General features: G+C 33.4%; 1 protein-coding gene across 1 annotated transcript; it reads left to right on the top strand.

The window, feature by feature from the left end:
- The first annotated feature begins 5,941 nt into the window (after nucleotides 1-5,941).
- LOC127108398 (uncharacterized) lies at nucleotides 5,942-17,686 on the top strand. Its single transcript, XM_051045859.1, has 22 exons — nucleotides 5,942-7,054; nucleotides 8,134-8,249; nucleotides 8,411-8,619; nucleotides 9,008-9,127; nucleotides 9,416-9,544; nucleotides 9,638-9,763; nucleotides 11,626-11,681; nucleotides 11,774-11,879; nucleotides 11,971-12,088; nucleotides 12,208-12,417; nucleotides 12,523-12,850; nucleotides 13,566-13,659; nucleotides 13,930-14,038; nucleotides 14,218-14,489; nucleotides 14,596-14,723; nucleotides 14,866-15,100; nucleotides 15,389-15,577; nucleotides 15,674-15,963; nucleotides 16,135-16,315; nucleotides 16,419-16,661; nucleotides 17,086-17,171; nucleotides 17,285-17,686. Exons 1-22 carry the CDS (start codon nucleotides 6,228-6,230, stop codon nucleotides 17,430-17,432), a joined length of 4,320 nt encoding a protein of 1,439 aa, XP_050901816.1. The 5' UTR covers nucleotides 5,942-6,227; the 3' UTR covers nucleotides 17,433-17,686.
- The last annotated feature ends 1,552 nt before the right edge of the window (nucleotides 17,687-19,238 follow it).

The raw sequence follows: 19,238 nt of genomic DNA, 5'->3' as shown, positions 1-19,238 counted from the left end.
GTAGGACAATGGGATACACGATAGTATTCACTACACCTAATGAGGAGATTAGGATATTTTTGGCTTTCCAATCATAATTGTATTTCTTTTCATCATCATCAGTCCATTGTGCTTCGGGCTTTGGCACTAATTCATCATTCTCATTGGTCATGGTTATTTCAATTGGACCATTGAGAATAACGTTCCATATTTTTCTATCTATGGAATTTATGTGCACCCGCATACAATCTTTCCAATAACTATAATTTTCACCATTGAAAATGAGAGCTCTATTATAAGCCCCTTTAGGTTCGTTAGCCATTTTCTATCAAAGTTATATTTTGAAGCACGGAGTGAATCGGAGCTCCTGATACCACTTGTTAGACTATGGCACGGATCTAGAAGGGGGGGGGGGGGGGTGAATAGATCCCAATTAAAATTTAAGTCGGCGCTACCAATTAAAAATTGGTTTAGAAAATTTGTTTTAAGTGCGGAAGCGGCCGAGGAAAATCTAGTCTAAAACGAACTGTTATTGGAAAACCGGATATGCGTCAAGCCTATGGATTAAAGATAATGTAGAATACGAATCACTACACTAGTCACACTATCAATGATTTGTTTCACTTACTAGGATTCCTAGTTCCAATGATTCAAAGAGCAAACCAAACTAGATACACAACTAAGATAATTTTGGTTTAGGCAAATTATCAAACACTTGGTGTGCGAAAACACTCCAAGTGATATTTATGTTGAGTAAGTGATTCCAATTAGTCTAGTACAATTTCTTATTGTACTTTGGATTCAAAAACAGAGTTTTAACTTCTTACTCAATTAATATCAAGGTTTGATAAAGTGCTTATACAAAAATCACTTATTTTTAAGCCAAAACAAATATGCTGAAAAATAGAGAAGACAAAGATTTGATGAGGCAGTTCCCCCGTCGTCCTCGCTTCGGGGTACGTCTGCCCTCAATTCTAAAACTAGAATTGAGATTGCTTTAATAGATATCACCTGTTGAGTTTAACCGTTTATACAAGGATTGCAAAGCAAATATACAACAGAACTCTCAAGACGTTGAATGTTGCTTCCACTCCTTGTTCCTTGATTCCAAATGAATCAAGTCCTTTGATTGTTGTTGATAGACCTCCGATTCCAGCCCCTTTGTTGAATAACCCTCAGTTCTTCAAACCCTCAGCCCGGCTGATCTCAACTACAACAAATTGAACCCGAAATCTTCCCTTCAATATCACTAAATCCACTACTAGATTGATGAAGACTTCCTCTTCTCAATCACCTTCGCTCAGCTGAAAATTGATGAAGAATTCGTCCAAAACCCCCAAAATCAAACCAGTCTTGGAGGATAAAACCCTAAAGGTTTTATTCAAGAAAAACCTGTCGCAAGCTTCAACCCAAACCGGATTCTCCAATCTCGGCTTCAAACGTTATCACCTTTAACCAATCACAAGCACTTCAAAAATGGTTGTGTGTAGTTGACGTGTTGTGAGATGTTGAAGATGAAGATGAAGAATCTTGGACACCTATTTCACTTTTTCTTGTTCTTTGAACACTTGAATCAAATTATCAAAATGTTAGTTGATACAAGTAACTAAGCTTCTATTTATAGTAACAAGCCAACCAACCCACTTAACAGCCCTTCAAACAGAGTGGAAAATACTTAAAAACTGAATTTGCGCACGAACGGTCGACCATAGCAGGTCTATGCATCGACGCATAGCCTGCAGTTTTGGACAGTCTTGTATGCGTCGACCATAGGTCGGCGTGCGCTGACCCGTGGTTCATGCGCTGGCCCCTGCGGTCGACTCAAGCCATTTGTGCGCTGACCCGTGGGAAATGCACTATGTTATACGCTGACCCGTGGGAAATGCATTATGTTATGCGCCGACCCTGTGGTCGACTCAAACCCTGCAAATCTGAAAAAATTCATATTTTTGTGATTTTCATGCATTTTGTCATGACCACATTTTATCCACATATGTTGTATGAAATATAACAGTTTAGATGAGCATAGAAAATTATATGATATGTGATATGTTGCATTTGTTTTGTAGAGGTGGAATCGACAATGCCGATTCATCCATGATAGTCATTTGTCATCATCGAAACCTATGATTATATGTTGTATGACAGTTTGCCCTTACAATGTCTACCTTCGACAACCTATGTCGCGTCCATATTAGGAAACAAGCCTTCTAATGACCTATGTCACGCCCAAATTCGAAAATGGCCATGTCCGATTAGTTTATAATCCAATCACTTTATTTTTTAAGACATACACTGGCAAAAATAAAAAACACAGACACAGATTCCTAACCTAACCAAAATTTCTATTTGTTATTGATTAATCCACTTAATTTGAATTTATTTAGACATCATTATAATAATACTTTTTTTTATCATCGATACCATTTTTCCTTTATTAAATTATTAATTAAGATAAATATAATTTTTTTTGCAGTTATTATAGCTATCGAGATTGGTAAACAATATGGTTGGTCTAAGTTCTGGTTAGAGACCAATTCTCTTTTGATTGTTCGGGTTGTCACCAATAATCTGGTTGTCCCTTGACAATTTAGAAAAAAATGGAAAGCTTATTTGAATTATACTCTTTTAGATCTTTTATTTTAACCCATATTTATCGAGAGGGAAATAGTTGTGTGAATTATTTTGTTAATACAGGTCTCACAACTAATTCCCCGTTCGTTTTTAACTCCATCCTCTTGAAGATTAGGAATGACTTTGTTAAAAATATGCTAGTTTACCTTTTATTAAATTTATCTCTTTTTGAGTGAGTTTTGGTCTAATCCTCCACTTTTGGTGTAGTTTCTTTCTTATATATTTTATGATCTTTATTAAAAAAAAGGTGTCATAGTTAATATAAATAAGCTCAAAATAATTCACAAATCATTTAAAGACATTATTGGACGGAATACAACACAAGAATATACCAATATTGTAAAAAAAAGTGTCATAGTTAATATAAAGAAGCTCAAAATAATTCACAAATCATTTAAAGACTTTATTGGACGGAATACAACACAAAGAATATATCAATATTATTTATTCAGAAGCAAATAAGGATGTATACAACACAACTATATTGTGATTTTTCTAGACGGTATATTGGGACTTGAATACTAAACTTACATTACAAGTTTTAATTTATAGTAGATTCATAGATGCCTTGGAAGTAACATTAACATATACTAGAAAATAAATTATACCTTCTTTTGCTTTTAAAAGAAACATAAAATAGAAGAGTTTAATTGAATAATCAGTCTTCATATTCGTGTTTTTAAGTAATTTAAAATTATTTTATGAGAGAAGAAGAGAAAATAATCAAATAAGATGAGTTATTGGTATTTTATAAAAGAAAAATAAAACAAAGAAATGTGTCTTTGAAGAAAAAAAATTAAAATCCAACTCAAAAGAGAGATAAGTACAAAAATAACCTGTCATTTTTAGTTTTAAAATCCAACTCAAAAGAGAGATAACTACAAAAATAACTTGTCATTTTTAGTTTTAAAATCCACTCAAAAGAGAGATAAATACAAAAATGACATCTTGTTTTTAATTTTAAAATCCAACTTAAAAGAAAGATAAATACAAGAACAACATGTCATTTTTATTTTCAGAAATTTGAATTTGCAAGTGTTTTTCATAATTTTAACAATAACAGAATAACTGACCGGAAGTCAAGACAAAAATCAATATCTATTAAATAAGTTAAAACTTAACATAAAAAAAAGATTATTAATTTTATAAAACTTTATTTTTAGTTTTTATAAAAAATTCTCACTTTTAATATTTATTTTGAAGAGTTTAAAGAATTTTCTAAAAAATATTTATATTTTAATATATATATATATATATATATATATATAAATCTCCCTATCTTCTAAAAGAATATTATCATATATAAAGTCACTTTAATTTATAAAAAAAAAATTCCTATCTTCTAAAAATGTTTCTCTCAATAGACTCTGTTTGGTAAGTCACAATTTCGAGTTTATAGTTTATAATTTATGGTTTATAAGCTCATATGATGATTTAAACTAGTTTGATAACCGTCTTTTTATCACGGACTTATAACTTATTTTACTAGCTTATATCTTATTTTTCAGATGCTATTTTAAATAACATTTTAGCTTATATCTTATAGCTTATTATCTTTTCTTCCATTTTTATCCTTATTATTTTAATCAAAAACCTCTTTTATCCTTTATAATTTATTTTAGTTTAAAATAAAATAAATATGTATTAAATATCTTTTATGTCATTTTACATTATAAGTTAAGTGAACCGTTAATTTTACCAAACACTTCGATTCCCTTATCAACTATTAGGCATCAACCATCTGCTATAAGTTATAAGCTATGAGTCACCAACCACCACCCATAAGCTATAAACTAACTTGTCAGTCAAAGATAATTTTTTTATCAAAAAGAGCATAAGGTTTTGTTTGCCAAAACACATTTTTGAGCTTATAACTTATAACTTATAAGCTAATATGCCAATTTAGACTCATTTAATAACGGTTTTTTCATCACGAGCTTATAACTTATTTTTCAAATGTTATTTTAAATTATATTTTAGCTTATAGCTCATAACTTAGCATTTTTTCTTTCACTTTTACCCTTATTATTTTAACAAAATCCACTTTTATTTTTTATAATTTATTTTAATTTAAAATAAAATAATTATATATTAAATATCTTTTATATTATTTTACATTTATAAATTAGTTTTATCAAACACTTCAATTAACTTATCAACTATTAATCATCAACCATCAACCATCAATTATAAGTTATAAGCTATAAACTATCAACCATCAACCATAAGTTATAAATTATCAGGTAACCGTTATTTTTACCAAACATAATCTAAGTTGTCATATAAATTTATAAGTTATAAGCTCGAAAATATGGCTTACTAAGTGGACCCTAAAGTGATATTCATGCTATGTTTGATAAGACACATTTTTGAACTAATATCTTAGAGTTTATAAGCTTATATGACAATTTAAATATGTTTGATAACAATCTTTTTAATCTTTTCATCACGAGTCTATAGTTTATTTTGCTAGCTTGTAGCTTATTTTTTAAATGCTATTTTGAATTGTATTTTATTATAGCTTATCATTTTTTCTTTCTTTTTTATCCTTATTATTTTAAAAAAACTCATTTTTATCCTTTATAATTTATTTTAATTTAAAATAAAATAATTATATATTAAAGATCTTTTATGTCAATTTACGTTTATAAGTTACTTGAACCACTAATTTTATCCAACACTTCAATTAATTTATTAGCTATCAGTCTCGATCATCAACTATAAACTATCAATCATCGACCATAAACCATAAGATATACTATTTATCAGTCAACCGCTATTTTTACAAACAGACCCTTAAAATAGTGTCTAAAAAATAAATTATAAATTAATAAAATAAATTATAATTTCGTGATAAAAAAACTGTTACGAAATAAATCTTTTATTATCACATAAGCTCATAAAGTATAAATTATAAGTTCAAAAAACATCTTACCATACATAACTTAACACAAATATAAACATCTCACTCATAAAAAATTAAAATTTTGAATAAGAGATAAATTAATTATATATCTTTTAACTAATAAAATTTAAGAAACTTAAATAAAGGAAATTAAAAAAAAAAAATTGAAGTTACTATTGCAAGTTTTATTATAGCATGGTGTGTATCCATAAAGTTTGTTAGTATTAAAAATATCCTAACAAACCTTCCATTTATTTTAATTTTTATTCAATTAAAATCCATAAATCTAGATCAACGGTCAAATGTATATGTCATAAATTAAACTAAACATCATAAAATTTTACAAAAATTAAAAAATACATTCTTAAAAAAGTTCAACAAACCCAACAAATGAAGAATGGATGTGCACGTGCCGTTCGTGCGTGCCTGCTTCCCCAGCACGCAGCCACCTCTCTCTCTCTCTGCGTCGACGACGTTGCTTTTTCTCGCATTTGTTTATTTCCATTTTTATCTTTTTTCTTCTTCTCTTATTCTTCACTATAACAATACTTCAATTCTTCATCTTCTTCCACCGATTTTCTCTCTCATAATCCAAAACCGATTTTCTCTCTCTTAATCCATAACCGATTTTCTCTCTCATAATCCATAACCGATTTTCTCTCCCAAAACCCTTATCTCTGTGATTGTGTTGAGTTTGCCTCTTTTTTTAATGGCTCTCACTCTTCACAATCACAAAACCCTATCTTTCACTCTATACTATACTTTTTCCTTTCTTCTTTTTCTTCTTACTTCTAATTCACACCATGATTTTTCTGTTACCGATTCCGATTTCAACTCGTTTTACAGCGATTACACGCCGCCGTCACCTCCGCCGCCGCCGCCTGAGCCTCATCCTCCTTCGCTTTCGTGCGAAGGTCTCAACGGAACCGGCTCTTTAAACACTTCGTGCGATCTTAATTATAGTTTAATCTTTTCCGGTGACGTGTATATAGAAGGAAACGGAAGTTTGAATATACTCCCCGGTGTGAATTTGACTTGCTTTGTTTTAGGTTGCGTGATTAAGGTTAATATGAGTGAGGATTTTACTTTACAGAATGGTTCGGTTATAGTTGCTGGAACTGTTGCGATTGCGTCGCGAAATGCGACTTTGTTTGAGGGGTCGTTGATAAATGTTACTGGTTTGGCCGGTTTGCCGCCGGCGCAGACGAGTGGGTCACCTACGGGGACTCAGGGGGCTGGTGGAGGACACGGTGGGAGAGGTGCGACTTGTGTTTCGGATAATACTAAGCTTCCTGATGATGTTTGGGGTGGTGATGCTTATTCTTGGTCATCGCTTCATAGACCCTGGAGTTATGGGAGTAAGGGAGGGACTACTGTTAAAAATGAGAGCTATGGTGGGGAAGGAGGTGGAAGGATATGGTTAGAAGTGGTGGATTCTATAGAAGTTTCTGCTGATCTTTTGGCGAATGGAGCTGATGGTGGGATGAAAGGTGGAGGTGGTTCTGGTGGCAGCATTTTTATTCAAGCTCATAGAATGTAAATCTCTTCCTTTTCCTTTCAATTTTATTATTGCATTTGTAAATTCTGTTTTATGATATAGTATATTCTACGATTGTATATTATCTGGGGTTAATTATACTTATGATTTGTAGAAAGTGATTGGTGAGTGTTGTGTGCTTGGTGCTGTATGCAGATTTTGCTGTTGTTTTTCTTTTTTGTTTGTGGTGTGGAACCTTTAATGAATGTTTGCAGAGCGGCAATCAGTGGAGGGGGATTTGAAATACTTGTTACTGTTCCGCAATATGCTGTTTAGTACAAAATATAAGTATGAAATGGTGGCGCTATAACGCAGTTGCATAGCAGAATTTGAACAAACCGCCATTTCCCGTGAACTGCAATTGACAACACTAGCCATATATTAAATGATTTCCCAAAAATTACATGAAAGTTTTTGTTGCAAAGTGGTTCGGAAAGTTAGTTTTTTTTCCTTCTGATAATTAATCCAAGTTTTTAACCACATCTAGTCCAGCATCATAAGTGTATACTCCTCCCACCTTCTAGGAAGGGTTGAAGAGAGCCCTCAATCATGTGCTAGGGATAGATGAGGGTAAAATGATACACCAAGTTCAAAAAAGACTATTATCCTGTCAGCAATAACTCCCTCGTGATAATATTTTTAAACTTGTTGTACTGAGTACGACTCTTATCACTTAAATTTCTATGCAAAATCATACCCAAAATGGATGCAGAAGGAAGGGATCTCATTACCCTGAGGATGTAGAGTAACTTACTATGCCACTGAACTACTGCAACAGTTTTGCAAATAAACGGAAGTGTAATATTAAATGTATACATATAAATAAAAAACTTATATTGCATTATATATCCAAGAAGAAGAAAATTTTGGGGGTGCCATGACTCCAGCCCATCCTAACTATGATCCGCACCTAGAGTGGTTGCACTTGTATCATTGCATATAATCGACTAGTCTCCAATGTACAAATAGATTAAGTACTATTGAACTTCCGTTGTTCCCTCTTTCTATGTAATTTCAGATTGCTTGAGCTAATTAAATAGGGCAGGACAAAACTAATCACGTCGTCTGCTAACTGCAGGACCGGAGGTGGCATAATTAGTGCTATTGGAGGTAGTGGGTTTGCTGGCGGCGGGGGAGGGAGAATTTCTATCCACGTCTTCAGCAGACACGACAATACAAATTTCTTCAGTCATGGTGTGATACTGTCATTATTATTGTTTTAAACATTCAATGTGCATGTCTTCTATTTCATTTCAAATTTAATTTTTGATTATTTTTTCCGTCTAATAGGTGACTGATTATTACCAAAAATAACTACATACATGCTATAACAAAGATTTTTCTGTTGCTTGCAGGAGGAGTGAGTCTTGGATGTGCTGGCAACGCAGGTGCTGCAGGGACATATTATGATGCTGTTCCTCGCAGTCTTACCATTTGCAATCATAATCTGTCTACACAAACTGATACACTTCTGTTAGAGTTTCCTAAGGCCCCTCTTTGGACAAATATTTATATCCAGAATCAGGCCAAGGCATTGTTTCCTTTATACTGGAGCCGTGTTCAGGTGATTGAAAAATTGAGCTTATTGTATAACTACCTCTTTGGACAAATAACCTATCTTTCATTCTATATTTAAATAATCAAGAAAAAAATTCGGCTAGCCTGGCTCCCTCTATATCATTGAGAAGATCCACATTTAACTATTGGAATTTTAAGAGCTTTAAACTACTGAATTTGGAGAATTACAGATCGCCTTTTTATTTGGAGGAAATAATTATCATGAATGGTATGCAATAATATTGACTAATCGACTTAGATTGTTATTTATTATTAGAACTTTTAGAGTAAGTTTAGGTTACTTCGTTTTGGAGCGTTATAAATTATGGCTTTTATTATTTCTTAGTTATTTAGTTTGAAGTAATGCAGAAATTTTATATTTCATTAACTTGCAGGTCGGTGGACTAATTCGTTTGACCTCTGGAGCTGCTTTAGGCTTTGGGCTTGCTCATTACAGCTCGTCAGAGTTTGAGTTGATGGCAGAAGAGCTTCTGATGAGTGACTCTGTGATCAAAGTAAGCAGAACTATAAGGCTAACTTTTCATAGAATGATAGTACTTCTTTACTTGGATTATCCTGCTTGCTTCCTTTTTTGCCTAGCTAGGTACAAATTTATGACCTTCCCCTCCCCCCATTTTTTGTTAGAGACCATTTCCTATAAGCTGAGACAATCTAAAATTCCTCATATTGCCTAATTGTGAGAGGCAATAAATTATTTCATGGTTTAAAATTAATACGAGTTGGGTATTTGAAGAAAAAAAACACTTCCCTTGTTCTTTAACTGTTCCTTGTTTTTCAATTAGATATTTGGAGCTCTTCGTATGTCTGTGAAGATTCACCTGATGTTGAATTCCAAGATACTTATTGATGCTAATGATGATTCAATTGTTACAACATCCATACTTGAAGCCAGCAACTTAGTAGTTCTGAAGGTAGTTATACTATCTGCTACTTCTCAAATTTAAAGCAGAACCTAAATTTTATTGCTTACACCGTAACACATTTAACCATGTGGTGGTGACCAGGATTCATCTATTATTCATTCTAATGCAAACTTGGGAGTTCACGGCCAAGGTTTTTTGAACTTGTCTGGATCTGGAAATTTGATTGAAGCACAACATCTGGTTTTGTCACTATTTTATAGCATCAGTGTAAGTCAGAGACTGAAATTCTCTTGCAGTTTCTTTATAATATATAATTGACTATTCTAAAGATTGTTCACTTTCTCCACATCAACATGATATTTATGCACACCTGATATGAAACATGAGCATGATGGATGTTCTTGTAGAACGGCTTTGGTAATATTAGAAATTCTATTTGTTGGGGTATTTGGTGATTGGTATTGTGAATTTAGGCTAGCAGCTGAAGACCTGTGAGCCTCTAAACATTGTTAAAGGGTTTGATAATGTTAGGAAGTGACAAACTAGGTAGATTGAATATTTAAGACGGGATATTTTTTATTCAAAATTGGAATTATGAATATAGGACAAAGGTAAGCATTAAAAATGTTTAAGCAATTGTGATATAAAAGGGGTTGCAAATTTGGCGTGTTCAGTGGCAGGACTTCTTTAGGAAAAATATTTGATCTATATATTTGTTTATTGGTGTTTTTAGTTAACAATCATGAGTTTAGTTCACTTAAAAGATTATCTCGAAAAATCTCAAAGAAAATTTGTGTAAAGAAAAGATACAAATCTGAACATGTTTGGAAGAGAGAGTGATCCTAATCTTGTGGGATCTGTTCCTTAGACTTCTCCACTTACATGTCAGTCGAACCAACGGGTCGATACAGTCAATATGTCGAAGCTTTTGGCTTAAGCTTTAGACACTTGGTAATGTCAACGCAGCTATGACCATCAATTCGTTGACTTTACACTCAGCTAAAAATCACAGGCTAACAATATTACATAATTTCCCCACAAATATCAATTGTATCTAGTAGTAGCGCAGTGGCAAGTCTGTTTTGTGAGTAGATGGTTCAGTGGTCTATAAGCAATGTGATATAAAAGGGGTTGCAAATTTGCTATTTTTTGTTTCCAGTTAGTGTATTATTAATGTGTTGTTTTTAAAAATGCGATGAGAAGGTTCAAACTGTGCACACACGTAAAAATAAGCGATTATACCGCTACCCCAGGATTGCGAAATTTGTTATATGCATTAAATATTAGTTAATACAGATTATAAATGTGCACCCCTAAAATATATTAGACAAGCTCTGCCACTGGGGGTGTTGAAGTTTTATTGTGGGATGTTTTTGTATGCATGTGTATCAACAATAAAACTGATAAAGACCAAACCAGGGCTACTTAGGTGCTGCCAAAATTGACAGGTTAAAGTTGAGTTAGTGTTGAATCGGTTAGTGCGACATTAAGAGATAATAAGTTAATATTCTAGGCAAAAGTTATGTTTATGAAGCACGAACACCACTAGGATTAGGCGTGTCGCAGTGTCCGACACTATGACATTTGTACAGCACATGCCAGAAAATTCAGACAAGTGTCTCAAAACAATGTTATTTTTCTTTGCTTCGACATTCTTTGAATTAGTGTCCAACACCTGTATGACACTCATACGACAGGTCTCGGACAATTCAAACAAGTGTCCCCAAAAAATGTTTTTACTTTGCTTTGATGCACCTTATACATTCTTTGGACAAATTTCAAACACATCTAAAAAGGTTAAAGATGTGTTAACGTGTCAGGTGTTTGTGTCGAAGTATGTTTCATTTGGTTTTAGGTTTCCTCTATGACTAGCCTTACTAGGAGTTGAGGGATGTTCTGTGAACTGTTGGTTTAGAGGATTTTGCTTGTGACCCTTTTGGCTGTAGTGCATAGTGTATATTTTCTTCATAAATGTGACTGTAGGAAAACATGTATGCTCACACAAAGAATCAGCATAGATAACTTATATGCAGCTTGGGATTTTAAAATTGATTTCTCGACCTTTAAGATTTCTAACTGTATTATTATGTTTGTACTACCTAAATAATTGTCATCTTTGAAATGTAAAGGTTGGACCTGGATCTGTTTTAAGAGGTCCTTTGGAGGCTTCCGGTGATGATAATATGTAAGTTTATGCTAAGCTTAATCAGACAGAAGGTTGTAGCATGCAGTTCTTTTTTTGGTTAATACCTTGTTTCATTTTGTGTAAAATGGCAGGACAACTACACCACAACTCTACTGTGAACATGAAAATTGCCCTGTTGAATTGCTTCATCCTCCTGAAGATTGTAATGTGAATTCTTCATTGGCTTTCACTCTTCAGGTTTTTCATTAGCTTCCTTAATATTTAATCTTTTTACCCGTCGTATATCTTTCTAATAATTGATAGTAATTGTCTTGTGTTGCTGCTGCAGATATGTCGGGTTGAAGATGTTAGTGTTGAAGGCACCATAACTGGCTCTGTTCTGCACTTTCACTGGGTTCGAAGTATAGAGGTTGAATATTCTGGAGTGATTAGTGCATCTGGGCTAGGTATATTGTCACTTCCCTCTAAATACAACCCCCATAGAGAATTACATGCATTGCTCGAGGGGTTGTGCAATTTCAATGCTTTAATGATGCTATATTAAAAGTATTTGGAGCATTTGCAGGTTGTATTGGAGGGTTGGGCAAAGGAAGATATTTCGAAAATGGCATTGGTGGTGGAGGCGGGCATGGAGGATATGGTGGAGATGGATATTACAATGGCAATTTCATTGAAGGAGGTACCATATATGGAGATCCTGATTTACCATGTGAACTTGGTAGTGGCAGTGGAAATGATAGCGTTGCCGGTGCAACTGCAGGTGGCGGCATTATTGGTAAGATCTGAATTAAAATTTGGTTGTGGCAGTACATATTGTAGTTTCTTAACCTTCATAGTCAAAAAAAGTGATTTTATATAATTATTATCTTGATTTTGACAGTGATGGGTTCGTTGGAGCACTCATTGTCACATTTGACTTTGAATGGGTCACTAAGATCCGATGGAGAGTCCTTTGGAGAAGACATAAGAAAGCAGGATGGTAGGGCTTCAAGCATTGGCCCTGGTGGAGGCTCCGGGGGAACTGTTCTTTTGTTTGTTCAGACATTAGCTCTTGGTGACTCTTCCATGATATCAACAGTTGGAGGACAAGGAAGTCCTAGTGGGGGCGGGGGTGGAGGTGGTGGAAGGGTTCACTTTCATTGGTCTAATATTCCAGTTGGAGATGAATACATCACTTTAGCGAGTGTTGAGGGAAGCATTATTACTGGGTTGGTATACCAAAATTTATGCTATATTCTACTTCATATGTTTTATGCATCTGTTAGTGAAGACTTGTTTGATTGACCTAGTTCATGATTTATTTGATTCCGAGTTAGAAGCTTATTCATGACAGTTAAATCAATATTTGGAATAACATTGTACAGGTACTGGATGATATGATTTGGTTTGGCTTATGACTTCTTGGTTTAAGTCAACAGGCCTCTCTAACCGGAGACCAATTAATGTTACTCTTCTTTGATAAAATGATGTATACTTGAATGTGTTATACAGTAGGTGAATCATGGAAATAAAGTAGAGCCCTTGAACATGTTTTCCATTAGAAGGATTGGTTGTTGCAACAACTAAACTTATTTTAAGGTTTTCTCATCGGTCAGGGGGTTGTAATGGGAATTTTGTAATCATATAATTATACAGTTAGGTGCAATTTGCTTAAATTTAATTACAGGGTTTGTGATTTTAGTTTTGTAAACTATTATCCATGTCAATCTAGCTGATCACATTTAAAAAAAAATCAATGTGAGTAATTTTTACAAGAACTTGGCAGTTTATAATTAACATATCTCATTCAGAAGGTTCTATCCATACTTTTCAACTCTATTTTTGGGTTGCTTTTAGCTAATGTAAATGGGTGTGAATCTACACGTGTGCATAAATTTTCATCTATCCAGACCAATTTGGTTGAGATTTTATTTCTTATTTCAGAGGCGGTTTTGGCGGTGGTCAGGGTCTTCCTGGAAAGAATGGATCTATTAGTGGAAAAGCGTGTCCCAAAGGGCTTTATGGTATCTTCTGTGAGGTAGATGAACCATAATCCTTTACAATTCTCTTTAATTATTTGCGAAGCTGGAATTGGTTTTAGAAAACTAGGTGGATGGCATCACAAGTTTCAGTTCTTCGTGGTCTATTGCTGTTAGTCATTTTTTACCAATATTGTGAGATAATGCGATTACTTGTATTTATAGTTGAGATGAAGTTTTTAAGGCAGTTTTCAGTTTCTTAGACTATGAAGTTTTTAAGGCAGTTTTCAGTTTCTTAGACTTGCTTGTGTTTTAATTGCATGTTACAGGAATGTCCGGTTGGCACATACAAAAATGTCAGTGGGTCTGATAGAGCCCTCTGTCATAGTTGCCCGTCTCATGAGCTTCCACATCGTGCTTTATATATTTCTGTTCGAGGTAATTTTACTACTGAAACTTACTTTCATCCCACCTGAAATGAAGAATGAAGACATTTATTTTTGTATATGCATTTACTTAGAAGGTTTCCTGAGGCTGAATAGTCTCAGTTATTTTAGCATGATAAAATTCATTTCCTAATTTGTATTTGATTAGATTTCTTATTTCCTTTTCAAAAGGTGGTGTGGCAGAGACTCCTTGTCCATACAAGTGCACATCTGATAGATATCATATGCCAAACTGTTATACAGCTTTTGAAGAGTTGGTATACACTTTTGGCGGGCCATGGATTTTTGGTCTTATTCTTTTAGGCCTCCTTATTGTGCTAGCTATAGTTCTCAGTGTTGCACGGATGAAATATGTAGCTGTGGATGATTTACCAGCCCTTGCGCCTGCTCGAAATGACACTCGACTGAACCACTCTTTCCCCTTTCTGGAATCACTGAATGAGGTCCATAACCAACTTCTTCCATGTGAATTTCTTTGATACTTGCTACCTTAAGGCCTTGGTTCAAGATTACAGTTGATTGTAACTTTGTATACCTGTGATATTTCAGATTATTGAAACAAATAGAAGTGAGGAATCTCCAAGTCATGTGCATAGGTTATATTTCCAAGGCCCAAATACATTCAGCGAACCTTGGCATCTTCCTCACTGTCCTCCAGAGCAAGTAAAAGATATTGTGTATGTCTCCCTAAAAGATAGTGGATCCTTGTACAGTGTCCACAAATACAGTATTTAGTTGTGTAATGTGCAGGATGTTTTAGTTCGTGTTATGCATTAAAATTGATCATTTAACTAATTCATATATTACCTCGTGTTGCAGATACGAAGATGCCTTCAACAGATTTGTGGATGAGATTAATAGTTTGGCTGCTTATCAATGGTGGGAAGGGTCTATATATAGTATCCTTTGTGTCTCTGCATATCCCCTTGCTTGGTCATGGCTGCAAAGCTGTCGGAGAAAGAAACTACAGAAACTTCGAGAATTTGTTCGATCAGAGTATGATCATGCCTGCTTGCGCTCTTGCCGTTCACGAGCACTCTATGAAGGGTTGAAGGTACTTCAGATTTACTTTTATGGATTTGTACCCTTAAAATAATGGAGGATCCTAGTTTACTACACTCAAACCACTCATTACTTCCCTCGAGTGAATTTAGTTTATATGATTTTAGTATTTTTATATAATTTAAATTTTTCTATCAATACTTCCTCACCATTGAACATTTTGGTTTTTTGTCGTTTTCTCTATATTCTCTCTCCCTGCCACATTAGGCGAGTATGATTTGTTCGAATAGTATGAAGGTATTAACCAGCATAATTACTTTATGAATCTATCATGTCACAGGTAGCTGCAACATCTGATCTGATGCTGGCATATATGGACTTCTTTCTTGGTGGAGATGAGAAAAGATCTGATCTGCCTCCTCATCTTCATCAAAGATTTCCCATGTCTATAATTTTTGGGGGGGATGGAAGTTACATAAGTCCTTTCTCTCTTCATAGTGATAATATTCTTACCAGTATCATGAGTCAGGTTTGCTTTTTCTCAAAATTTATCTTTTATGTTGAATGTTGATAAATACTCCTGGATGTTTATTTTGCTCACTGGTTATTTATGTCTGCTTCTTAGTCCATTCCACCAACTATATGGTATCGATTAGTGGCTGGTCTTAATGCTCAACTACGCTTAGTTCGCCGCGGACATCTCAAAATAACTTTCGGACCTGTTATTAGCTGGCTTGATGTATATGCAAATCCTAAATTGGCTACTTATGGTGTACGTGTTGATCTTGCATCGTGTCAGCCTACAGCTTCTGGATATTGCCAATTTGGGCTTGTTGTACATACTACCGAGAATGAAAACATGTCATCCTCAAGAGAAGGTTATGATGATTCAAGAGTATCTGAAAAGCAGTCGGGGTAATGCTAACTTATCATATGTGTTAAGAGTTATCGGGTTTTAGATATAATACAATAAGAAACTAATCCTACAAGATATTGATATTGTTATATGATATTTTCTAACAGTTTGTTATGTTAAATATTTTACAAATTTAAGATTAATAACCTTTTATACTTTGTTGTGTACAGTTTTTTTAGAAGTCCCGATAATTCAGTGCATCTTTTGGCAAGCAATGAACACCTGCTAATGCCTAGAAGGATGTCTGGTGGAATTTTGAATGGCAAGATCCTAAGGACTCTTAAAGAGAGGAAAACTATATATTATCCGTTTGCTTTAATTATGTATAATACAAAACCTGTTGGCCATCAGGTATTAAGATGTTTCCTTTGTTAACTGTACTACATCCAGTCTTTATAAAAACTGGCATGTCTCCATGATCGATTTTTTCCAACCCTCTTTTGTATCATTGCAGGATCTAGTTGGTCTATTTATATCTATATTACTCCTTGGAGATTTCATCTTAGTGTTGCTTACGTTGCTTCAGATGTACTCGTTGTCGCTGGTGAATTTCTTCTTGGTTTTATTTGTCCTCCCTCTTGGTGTGTTATTTCCATTTCCATCTGGAATCAGTGCTTTGTTTAGTCCCGGACCTAGGAGATCAGCTGGCCTTGCTCGGCTATATGCTGTGTGGAATCTGACCTCCCTAGTCAATGTTGTAAGTTATTCTAAACATGAACTTGCTTCTAACTAGCCTTTCTACCTAACTACTTCACATGTCTGAGTCAAGAAAGTTTAGCATGAGCTATGAAACACTAACATTACAACATATTGGTAATAATTTGATTTTTCAATTTTTTTTTAATATAACCATGTGTCAGTGGCGTATTGGTGTCTGACACCACACATGCCTTTAATGTGAATGTGAAGTGTCATTGTTACATAGATCATGAGAATTGTATATTTAGTAACTTTTAAGAGGTATGGATCCTTAAACAACAAATAATATGAGAAGACAAGAGTATGTAGCACATAGTTTTCATTATATTTCTATTTTTTATTTCGAGTGATGTCAAATACGCTCGTTCACTATCTCAGGCATTTGTTTTAACCTTAACAATGAAACGGGTCTCTTGTAACAGGTAGTTGCCTTCATTTGTGGTTTTATTCATTATACAGTTCATTCACATGACAAGCATTCCAACATTCAATCCTGGAGTTTTAGTATGTAAGTAGCAAATAATTGTTATTTATCAGATAATGAAAATCGATAGTACCTATTTGCAGTGACTATTTGGTAACTTTCTCTAAACCTTTGTGCTATGGTGATGACCAATACAGGGATGAAAGTGAATGGTGGATGCTTCCTTCTGGTCTATTCCTCTGCAAAATAATTCAAGCTCGTCTTATTGATTGTCATGTGGCTAACCAGGAAATACAAGATCTTTCATTGTACAGCAGTGACACTAATGTGTTTTGGAATTCTTGAGTCAGTTTTTTAAACTTGTCTCTGTATTTTCCTTTAACTTATGTAAAGCGGGTAGATCTTTAACTAGGTAGTAGTAGCTGTAATATTGAGTTATAGGGTTGTACAAATTGTACAAGGTTAGGAAAGGTTTATAGCATGTTTGGTTTCACGCCGATGTAGAGCTGAACGAACAGGTGATATTTTCGAGTTTACCAAACACATGTTAAATTTTATGTGATGTGTGAAATGGGTTGATTACATGACTTTTATTACCAGTTACTATTGTTTACTTTTGATTCAAGAGTTTCAGGGTTTTGGTCCCTTTTGTAATGGTGGCGGATATCTCAGCATAAATTGCTCAAGTTTCTGGGTCTCTTTCTTGTGTTATGCACATATTTAAAATTATGATTATGCATGCAAATATTTAATTCAGTCTCAATTTTTTTTTTAAGTTGTGAGCTATGTCTATCAGCTATAGGTGAATTTGGAGGTTATAAAAAAAATAAGAGTGAAACTGATTGTGGTCCTAATAAATATTTTGGAATTCAGTCTGGTTTCTCAGAAAAATAATTCAACTTTTAGTCACTGAAAAAATTAAATTAGAATAATTTAGTCCCTACTCGAATTTAATTAGAACAATTTAGTCCCTACTCGAATTTTATTTATACTTGTTTTGTGGAGTAAATCCATTGTGGTCCTTGGAAGTATTTTGGAATTTAATCTGGTTTTCTAAAATTAATTCAATTCTTAATTATTGAAAATAGTTGACTGAGACAATTTAATCCCTACTTCAAAATTTTATCCAAAACGATTGTGTGTGCTGTTTAAACATTCTACATGTGTTTCATCATTCCAATAAAGAACAATAGAGAATATTATCTTATCTGTATGTACAGATAAAAAAATAGTCACATATATGCATGTCTTTGTGACCTATTTTCTTTTAATTTTTAGAATGGTCTCCCTTAATTGTAGAAAATCCTATGAGATTTGAGGAGGGGGAATGATCGAGTTTTGATTGGAAGATTATATTAGAACATTATGTTTAAGTCTACCAACATTTTTCTAAGTAGTCAGGATAACATTTTGGCTTTACGAGAACATTATGTACATTTTTTTTTTAAGTTATGATGTTTAAATTCTATATATACTAGCGTTCACCCGTCTATCCATTTTCTTAATAAACACACGTGAAAATATATGATATTATTTTATTTAATAATTTTAAATAGAAATTATATAGAAAGATAATAGTAGGAAGTTAGATGAAAGATAATAGTAATGGTTTCAATAGGTTTCAATATAAGTTATTATAAGTAATTATGTAAGTTATCTAAGGGTATAATTGATAGAAAAACATGCTATATCAAAATCAAGTTTTCCTTTTATATACTACTAGCGTCAGACGAGCATTTTAATTGAAAGTTATATAAGAAGTTAATAGTAAGTTATTAAAAGTTATTATGTAAGTTATCTAAGGGTAAAATTGATAGAGAAATAGGCTACACCAAAATCAAATTTTCCCTTTATATATTACTAGCGTCCAGACGGGCACTCGCGTGCCGTCTGTCCGCTTTTTTTAATGCACATCATTAAAAATCTAAGTGATATTTTTTATTTAAATATAATTTTTTTAAAATAAAGTCGAAATTATTAATAAGAAGTTACGTGGAAGTTAATAATAATTGTTTTATTGGAAATTATTAGGTAAATTATACAATAAAATAAGGATAAAAATAATTAAAGAAATAGACTACACCTATTCCCTTTATACATTGTTATAGATTATAGATAATCAAAAGTTTACAAAAATAATAAACAAACTTT

The sequence above is a fragment of the Lathyrus oleraceus genome, chromosome 7, assembly GCF_024323335.1.
Source record: "Lathyrus oleraceus cultivar Zhongwan6 chromosome 7, CAAS_Psat_ZW6_1.0, whole genome shotgun sequence".
Taxonomy (NCBI): Eukaryota; Viridiplantae; Streptophyta; class Magnoliopsida; order Fabales; family Fabaceae; genus Lathyrus; species Lathyrus oleraceus.
Note: the sequence above shows the minus strand (reverse complement) of the source record. Positions and strands in the feature narration are given on the sequence as shown.